The sequence below is a fragment of the Amaranthus tricolor genome, chromosome 10, assembly GCF_026212465.1.
Source record: "Amaranthus tricolor cultivar Red isolate AtriRed21 chromosome 10, ASM2621246v1, whole genome shotgun sequence".
In the NCBI taxonomy this organism is placed as follows: Eukaryota; Viridiplantae; Streptophyta; class Magnoliopsida; order Caryophyllales; family Amaranthaceae; genus Amaranthus; species Amaranthus tricolor.
In genome coordinates, this window is record NC_080056.1 from 11,408,738 (window position 1) to 11,418,661 (window position 9,924).

The 9,924-nt window shown below is 32.5% G+C and overlaps 1 protein-coding gene across 1 annotated transcript; it reads left to right on the forward strand.

The window, feature by feature from the left end:
• The first annotated feature begins 1,631 nt into the window (after positions 1–1,631).
• LOC130825037 (uncharacterized) lies at positions 1,632–6,750 on the forward strand. Its single transcript, XM_057690063.1, has 7 exons — positions 1,632–3,584; positions 3,814–3,904; positions 3,979–4,136; positions 4,233–4,284; positions 4,657–4,736; positions 5,028–5,121; positions 5,419–6,750. The coding sequence occupies exons 1-7, from the start codon at positions 2,520–2,522 to the stop codon at positions 5,952–5,954; spliced, it is 2,076 nt and encodes a 691-aa protein (XP_057546046.1). The 5' UTR covers positions 1,632–2,519; the 3' UTR covers positions 5,955–6,750.
• Positions 6,751–9,924: the final 3,174 nt, after the last annotated feature.

A 9,924-nucleotide genomic window follows, 5' to 3' on the forward strand; every position in this document is an offset into this window, starting at 1 on the left:
GAAAATCACAAAACTTTTCACCGTCCTAAACTTAACTGTATCTTCTACTATTAAAAATTTAAGGAATTTACATGGGTAAACTTTCAAATTCTCAATAAATTATCTTTTGATATTTTATTTTATAACAATAAAATGTTCTATATATAAGAAACTCAGTAAGATATACTACACCTAAATTTACAATATTACTTATCATAAAAAGAAATTCACTTTATAGAATATACGTACTTTATTTCTTAAAAAGGTAGTAGAGCATACAAGATTATTAGTTATTATTACTTATAAATGATGAGAGTAATATAATTAATAATTCATAAAGAAAATTACCAGACTACAAAAGAATTTTGTTTTTAAAAAATAATACTAATAATTATTGAATTAAATTTATAAATTAAAGTTGTAACGTATTGATTAAGTAGTAAATGAGCTTTGAAGGTTTAGAATAAATAAAAAAAGGAAGGAAATTGACCTCAAAGATTATTTATACATAAAATTAGCCCCTAAAATTATTTTAATTAAATCTCAAGGGTATATTTTTATAAAATTTGACTTGAAACATATTAAAATAATGAAAAAATTAATTATATTGTATGATTTGATATTGTACTTTTCAATGCATTGGTCATATGTTAACTAGTTTAATTAAATTTCGGTAGTTCAACAATATTTAATGTAATTTTACAGGTATTCTATTATTTTACTGTATTTAAGTAACAATTTTAATTAATTTTATTATTTGGTAATTTCAATCGTTTTGGTGAACTTTTTACCCAAAATTACCATAAAAGATTTACTCCAATTTTTAATTTCATAGTTCATCAAATCTTTAAAATTGTTTTGCTAAATTGAAAACCTTTAGAGTCAATTTCAACTCTTTTTTTTTTTTTTGAATAGTCTAACTTTAAAGTAAAAATTGCTATACTAGGGGAAAGTTACGCAATTTCAATTGATAGAGCTTGTGAATGGACTCATTTAGATTTAATAATAATAATAATAATAATATTAATAATAATAATAATAATCCTTGCTTCCATACTCTTGCAGTTAGGCCGGTAAATAATAATATATTATTTACCAGATTAATAATAATAATAATAATAATAATAATAATAATAATGTTTTTCTACTTTTAGAAAGTTGAGAGAAAAACGTTTAATATGCTTTCGAGAATTACTTAGTTTTCTTTCATTAATTCTAGTAGCACCGGTTTAAGACTTACGTTTTTTTATAGATCGGTCTTTTACATTTAAAAAGGTGTTGGTGCTTAACTTGTTGCTCGATCTTATGTCAACTTTTTATAAAGTTTTTTTACTAAGCAATTTGAGCTATAATAATAATAATAATAATAATAATAATAATTAAAAAATCAGTCAAATTAATTCTTAATTAGTTTTATAATTTTGCTAAAGCTTAAAGGATTTTGCAATCAAAAAGAATATATGGTAGCACAACACATAAGAATTACAAGTAGAAAATTATAGTAATTGTCCATCCACAAATCTTGCCACTTATTTTCTCCCATTCATTCCTTGGACCCTCCATTTTACACGAACCCAAGATCACAATTCTTATTTCTCAACTCCGTAAAAAATTACCAAAAAGAGGAAAATAATATTAAAAATTATTTAAAAAATCACTTTCTCCAAATAGTACTGCCTATGTGCCTATACTACTTTTTTTTTCCTTTATTTTTCTATGTACTATAATTCCCTTTTCTCAATAGTTCTGTAGCATGCTTTGCTTTGGTTTGCTTCTTCTTCTTCTTCTTCTTCTTCTTCTTTCCTGGAGCCATCAACTATACAGAATTACAGATAGCTCCAAAATACAACTCCTAAATGTTGGGTCAATTCAAACCCACTTCTGATTTCAAGGCAATTTCATAAATTCATTTGAGATTCTCTTCTTTTCTCCTTTGATTCTATTTTTTCAGATTTGTTTGTCATGTTAAAATTGAATTTTCCTCCATTTTTATGGATTTTATATGTGTCTTTCAATTGAATTCTATGTTTTATCAAGTGGGTGTTTTTGGGATTGTGATTTTTAGTTTTCCTGGATATTTTGGAATTTTGGGGATTTTTTTGGGTGTGCCCATTTTCTGCAAAATGCAAGTAGTATATCTTTTTATATCTAAAAAGTGGGGATTTTTAATTAAGTTTAATTTGACCATGTCAACATGTTGAGTGTTATGGTGTCAAAGACCAGGTTCAGTGAGTTTATTGGATCAGGATCCTTGTTAGAATTGCTTGTGTTTTGTGCTTATTTTTTAGAATTTTTTTCTGTTTGTTTTTTGGACTAAAATAATTCTGGGTGTTAAAATACTGTTCTTGGAGTTTGCGAATATACATGTTACATTAACATAGCAATTGCTACTATTTTTTTTTCTTGTTATTTATAATATTATAAATCTTTCCCTCACTTGGGATTTCTTGTTTGGAGGGAATTTAGCAGTTTTAACATTGCCAACTTGCCAAGGGCTATAAAAAGTTGGTTACTTGTAAAAGGGTTTGATGGGTTGAGACATGCTCAAGCAAATGATGGATACCTGTAATGATCCTGGTGAAAACCAATTTTTTGATGCCCTTGAGGAAATTTCTGCAAATTCTGATTCGGGTTTCGATTGTTTTTGTTCCAATTTCGCCCCTGGAGCCGGCAGTTCTGTCTCTAGTAGTTCCCAATTTGATGTGTGGATACAAAATCCCGAAAGTGTTCAGGCTCGTCGAAGTAAATTCTTTAATCGATTGGGGTTCGATGTAAATAAGATTTCTGGTGATGATGCAGAAAATGATTGGATTAGTGCAAATTTTAATGGTGTTATGTTGAAAGATACAAGTTTTGAGTGTGAGTTTTCTTCAAGTAGGTCACCTATGTCTTTCTTTTCTGTTGGTGATTCAGAATTCTGTGGAAATTTGACTTGTAAAGAGAGTATGGATGAGGGAATGCTCAATTTAGGTGGTGAAAACCGAGCTAAACAATCTGAGCACGGTTTGAGTTCTTCCTCGAGCAGTGATCTTTCACATGTTAAAAACCCGGCAATGAGTCCTTTAGTGGGGCCCACGAAGAAGGTGACGAAATGGTGGCTGAACAGACTGCGTAGCTTTAATTGTGTCATGGAGAGTGAATGTGAACAATGTAGTTATGATTCGTCTGCTGGAGGCAGAATTCAGAGAGTAAAGGTGCATCAAAATAAAAAGCGGTCGAAAGAGCTTTCAGCCCTTTATTACGGTCAGAATTTCCGAGCTCATGAGGGTGCAATCTTAACGATGAAATTCAGTCCTGACGGGCAATTCCTGGCTAGTGCCGGGGAAGACAGAATCGTGCGAGTGTGGCAGGTTGTGGAGGATAATCGATCGAATGAGCTGGACATCCCTGAAACCGATCCATCCTGTGTTTACTTCACAATGAACCATCTCTCGGAGTTAGAACCACTTAGCACTGATAAAGAGAAAAACGGTAAATTGAAGAGAATTCCCGATTCAGCTTGCGTCATTCTTCCTCCGAAAGTGTTTCGGATATTGGAAAAGCCACTGCATGAGTTTCAAGGCCATACCAGTGAAGTTTTGGACCTTTCTTGGTCTAAAATTGATGTAAGTAATTGTATAGAACGTATGGTTTTGAAGTCTTTAACGACCCATTTGGTAGATGGAAATAAATGGTGGTAATGAGAATGAAAAAGTCTGATCAAAGTTTATCACCATGGGAATGATGTGGAACTTTTGATGAAATTTTACACTATAAGTCATTTCCATTACCACCATTTAGTACCGTGAGTGTTTTGAGACATCACTTATTTGATCTCTTTCTTTTAAGATGCAGTGTCTCTTGTCTGCATCCGTCGATAAAACTGTTCGTTTGTGGCGAGTGGGGATCGATCATTGCCTTAATGTCTTTCCTCATAATAACTACGGTACTTATCTTCAAGCGTCTTGTCGTGTGCAACTCGATATTCTTATAATCTGCTAAGTTAGTGTGTTTATGCAGTGACTTGTATTCAGTATAACCCGGTTGATGACAATTGCTTCATTAGTGGGTCTATAGATGGAAAGGTTCGTATTTGGGAAATATCTCATTGCAAAGTAGTCAATTGGATTGAAACTAAAGACATTGTTACCGCAGTCTGTTATCGCCCGGATGGCCAGGTACATTTGAATTTGGAAACTTTATTAACTTATTCTTTAGCCAGAAAGTGCTCGTGAGTTGCTATTGACTCACGTCGAGGAATGCTTTTCTTTCAGGGTGGAATTATTGGCTCGCTTGCAGGGAGTTGCCGTCTTTACAGCATATCAAGTATAACATAATACTGTCTCAACTGTTGTTTTTGAGCTCTTATCTTATAAGTTTTTTGAGATCTGCTTGAGTGTTGTTTGTTTGACGCAAATAAAGCTTAGATTCTCATAAGTAACATAGAAACTCTAGTTCTCCACTTCTGGTTGGTAGTTGACGGACCTGTTGGAAAAGATAAAGGAGAAACATAGTTGGCGGAGATAGCCTAGTCTTGTGACAAATGTTGTAAAATACTTCCTACGATAACGCTATTAATTTTAGTTTTATGTTTTACGGGAATTTTCTAAGTTTATATGTGATTCATTTCCTTTATTTAAACTATCATCTGAAGGGTTGATTTCTCAATGGGATTCTGGTGCTTCTTTTGTATTTCAGATAATCAATTGGAGCTAGATGCTGAGATTTTTTTGCACAATAAGAAAAAGTCGTCTGGGAAACGGATAACAGGCTTCCAGGTAAACGTCTTATGTAGCCTGTCTCATTAACAAGTCTCCCTCTCTGTTGTTGGAAAATAAACCACATGTGATCCCACATTGAAAAATTAGAGAGAGGTTGACTAATATATAAGTTTGATGGGTAACTCCTATTACGAATTGGTTTTAAGATGGAACCTCATTAGGTTCGTATCCAGTCAACTCTCCTCTTGTATGGGTCTTGTGCAAGCCCAAATTTATCACGTGAATCCTTTCTTATTTCAGTAGGGGGAAGAAATTTGTTGTAGCTCTCTAATAAAGTTTTCAATGCAGTTCTTCCCTCAAGATCCAAGCAAAGTGATGATTTCATGTGCTGATTCACAAGTTAGGATTCTTCAAGGTGTGAATTTGATAAGCAAATTTAAGGGTAAGCTCTCTCTCTCTCTCAGTGTCACATGCTTCAGTACTCACTAATCTTCTAGCGAATCAGAATAAGCGAATTATGACGGGTTCTGAGCTATTTTAGGGTAATTTTTAGCAAATTGTGAATTGAAATGCAAATTAACTGGCAAATCATGTTACCTTGCTCTCTCTCTCTCTCTCTCTACTCTAGTTTTCACTGCCTTGAAATATCTTGAATTGGTATCATTTCTGATTTTTGTAGTGTTGAAAAACTCTTTCTTAGCTTCTTCATTGACTCAAATGTCTCTTTCATGTTCTCTAGGGCATCGGAGAACGGGAGCGTACTGCACAGCATCATTCACTGCCGATGGAAAGCACATAGTCGCTGCATCCGAAGATTCCAATGTCTACGTTTGGAAATGCAATGATCAGGATTACACAGACTCATCGCGCATAAAGAAGATAACATCGTCCGAGCGATTTCTTTCCTACGCATCTATCGCAGTCCCTTGGCCAGGGTTACAAAACGAAAGCAACAGAAATCAGTGGCACCGTGGTGCGTTGAATGGCTTGAATCATGGTTTGCGGCCTTACTTCTCACCACCCCGTTTTTCTTGTGGGCAAGATTTCTTCTTGGAGTTGTATTATCCTAAAGGTGCAGCATTATGGCCCGAGGAAAAGCTCGTTTCTCAGAGCCCTCCTTGCCTAATATCTTCGATGCACAAATCCGAGTACAGATTCCTGAAAACTTGTCAGAGCAGAGCATACTCCGATGCTTGGGGTATGGTCATTGTTACTGCTGGATGGGATGGAAGGATCAGATCATTTCATAATTACGGACTACCAGTACCCCATTGAAATTCCTGGTTCAACATTTTTTTCAAGAAAGGTTTAAAATCCAGTTGGTGAATTGCACTTTTCTGGTGGGCCTACGCCAGATATCCGCGCATAATCTCGTTATAATGCGATCTGAGTTTAGCCGATGATGGAATGTGAATTTCGGGAAAATCCCAACATAATCATATGATTATTCCCTTCATTTTCCCTTGAGAATTTTGCGCAATCGGGCCCAAAAAAGTTATTCATGGGCTTAATTTTAGCTATTTGGAGATAGCACATCCATGTGATAGAAGCAAATATAAGCTTTGTGGGGTCTTGAGCGGAACCATTTTTGATCTCTTCCTCTTAAATTTGTGTGGGATTTGATACCGAAATTGGTGGGTTATACAATGATTTAAAGTCTCCTGTCCTGTCCGCCATTTGAAAGTCGACCCCATGGTTAGGCCCAGCGACGTTTGGGTTAAGCGGAAAGGAAAAATTGTCGATGGGGCATGATCCTTTGGCCGGTGCTGAAAGTACAGATGAACCCATGTTCCTGTTTGGTTGCTAGTCAACATCCAGTATTACTCCATCAAGCTGAGAAGGATACAATTTTTTGGGTTATAAAATACAGCCTCTGGGCGGGACTCATTGGGATTTAACCTATGTAAATAAAAATTCGTTTTTTTTTTACCCAGAGATAGCGAGCATGTATTTGGTTTATTTTCATCGCCTTTTCGCTCCGAGTTAAAGTTGAAACTTTTGTTGTAAAATCGTTCGATTTTTGTAAAGATGGAAATTTGGAACACAAATTTTGGTCATAGTATTGAACAAAGTATAGTATAGTCCTAGTTTTTGTATTACTTTGACTGTCTCTTTCAGGTGATTACTAAAGTGTCCCAAATACTTACAAGTTAGATGGTATTACTATTTATGTGGCATCAAGTAGCTTAAGCTCATTTAAGCTTATTGCCAGCTTGTTGCATGGCAGAAATATTAAAGCTATTGAACAATAACAAATTTAGAGAGTTAATGCATAGACAATGAAGCATAGAGCACCATACGTTCTTTGGCGTGTGTAAGCGACTACCCGATATTACATTACCAGCTATAAACGATTCATTATTATCATCATACTCAATGTATTTCGATCATGTTATATCATACTACAAAATATTAAAAGCTATTTGTATTTTGTACACATGAATCATTGATTCACGTATGTCTGCATGATATGTTGGTTAAAGCCGTGGCAGAGCAAATATAATTGAGGTTCTATTCAATTTTTGAATTATTTTTAAAATGGGGCATTTTATTAGAAAATTGACTTTCTCCTTAGAAATGCAAAAAGGATAACAATCATCATTATATACATCATACTAATAAAAATATTGAAAGATGACAAATGTCATACTTAGGGAGCCTTGACAAATAGAGATGATAGTTGATTACATGATAATATTTACCTAATTTGAATCTTTTTTTTAAAATTGGAGTTAAATTAGGTAATTATTTATATAATTTATTGTAGAAATTATATATACCTAACTTAAAATTTGATGTGTAATTGATGAAAAAGTGATGTATTCGATAAATAATTTAAAAAAAATCAATATTTAATACTCCCTCCGATCCTTTAATTTAGTCCCATTTCCTTGGGCACGCATATTAAGGATTGTGTGGGGTCCATGTAAAAGGTGGTAGTTGGGTATTTTTAAGTAAGGGTATTTAAGGGTTTATGGGGGTAAATTCGTAATTACGTGTGTGAACTAAGGGTATTTAAGTAAAAAGGATTGCCAAAAATAGAAATGGGACTAATTCAAAGGTTTTGCCAAATAAGAAAATGGAACTAAATTAAAAGATCGAAGGGAGTATTTGCTTTAAAAAGTCACATATTCAATAAATTTAACCACAATAATATATACTTGCATTATTTTTTGAAATTATATTTTTATATATTTTATAGTAATAAATTTGTACATTACAAAATTTTCTATACTATATTTTCTCAATTGTCAAAGTAATATTTAACCTAAAAGTCAACTTTCATAAACCGTAATCAAAACATGTGTTTCGTCAAAAGAAAAAATATGGTAAATTTTAAACAAAACACGAGTTATCTCGTAAAAAAAGCTAAACTTTCGAAAAATGTATACGATTATATGAGCATTGAGTTTTAGTTTTGGTTTTGCACTAACAAACTGTATTGAAAATCTTGTTTATTTACCATACTATATCATCATAATTAATAAGAGGAATGTCTTGTTTATTTTACGTATACAAAATACAAAGCAACAAATTAAACACTTTTTTGAGAGTTAAGATTATAAGCATCAGAAACAGGATTAAGTCTAGTATGAACTTAGTCCACAGTAATATTAGTGTGGACCAATATTCACACTCTCCTCTTCCACTCCACTTTACTCTTTCATTCCACTCCACTTCACTCCGCTCTACTCTACTCTACTCTACTCTACTCTTATACTCCTTAAAATCCACTCTACTCATTAAAAAATTTTAAAAACTAAAAAAAATTTAAAATTTTAAAAATTAAAATAAAAAAATAAAATTAAAATTTAAAAAAATTTAAAAAATAAAATTAAAATTAAGTTTTTTTTTCAGTTATTTTGAAGTACATAGTAAAAAGTGAAGAGAGTAAAAATAAGAGTGTTAAAATTTGATCCACACTATTTTAGTGTGCATCAAGTCCACACAAGAGTTTCTCCGGAAACAGTCAACTTCCAAAACTTCTATTAATTTTCCACATTCATATTTACCTAAAAGGGCTTATCTAATTTATAACAAGTTAAAATTTTCAAATCTTCTTTCAGTTTCACACTTCATAGCTAGAAAGGTCAAAATTTTAATTTGATTTGAAATTAGTGAGTTATATCTCAAAATTTTCAACTTTTAACACAAATTAACTCGAATCTGAAAATAAGGGAAAAAATTGGATCAAACTCGATTATATGACCCGATTATTTTGGCCCGTTTTTAAAACTTTGGATCACTATATTTCTTATCTTTTTTGTATTTTGAATCAATATTTCCGTGTTGTAGCCTTAAATTCGTTATATTTCTTTCTTTTAACAAGAAAAAATTTTCTTCAAAAATTTTTAAAATAATTTATATATATTTTGGGAAAAAAATCAATGGATAATAAAGTATTTTAAAAAAATCGTGACTCGTTGGAACGACCAAGACCCAACACAAATTTGACGCGACCTGATCAGAGTGACCGAAAATCCGTCTGCCTAACTATTTTTGACCCATTATATATCTTATCATTTTTCGTTTTTCAAGTACATTTATATAGTGTAGCCTTAAAATCAAATGTTTCTTTTTTATAAGAAAATTTTTAAAAAAAAAACAAAAATTACTTTATATAATGTTTTTGAAAAAATCAATGATAAAATATTTTTAAAATATTCTAACTCGTTGGGTGATTGGGTCGAGCTAAACCCAACACAAACCCGACATGACTCGATCAGTTACAAAAGTGGCTGACTCAAAACCCGTCTACCAGACTATGACTATTTTTACAGGTCTATTCACAATTGAATTTAACTCAATTTCTTGAAAGTGCAGTTATATGTTTTTATATTTGTATTGATAGGAAAAGAGATTACGAGCACCGTAAAACAAAGATTAATCTTGACAACCTACTATAAAATACTAGAAACTTTAACCTGCGGATGAAATGAAGAACTTGAAATAAAATAACTCTAGAATTGAAGATCTTTTAGACAATACTGTCTACCGGATCTTGATACTAAATCGAGACACTAGTTAATTTTCCTATAAGCATCAAAAACCAATAGAGAAAATATGAGCAGCAAAAAGGTCAGAAATTTCACTTTAAGTGTGATTAGAAGTAGAGGTGAACATGGTTCGGTCTGACACTAAAATCAGACCAAACTAGAAATTTCGATTTGAAAATTTTTCGGATCGGACTGGACCGTTTAAATCACCAGACCGGACCGGACCAAACCGTTTTATAACGGTCCGA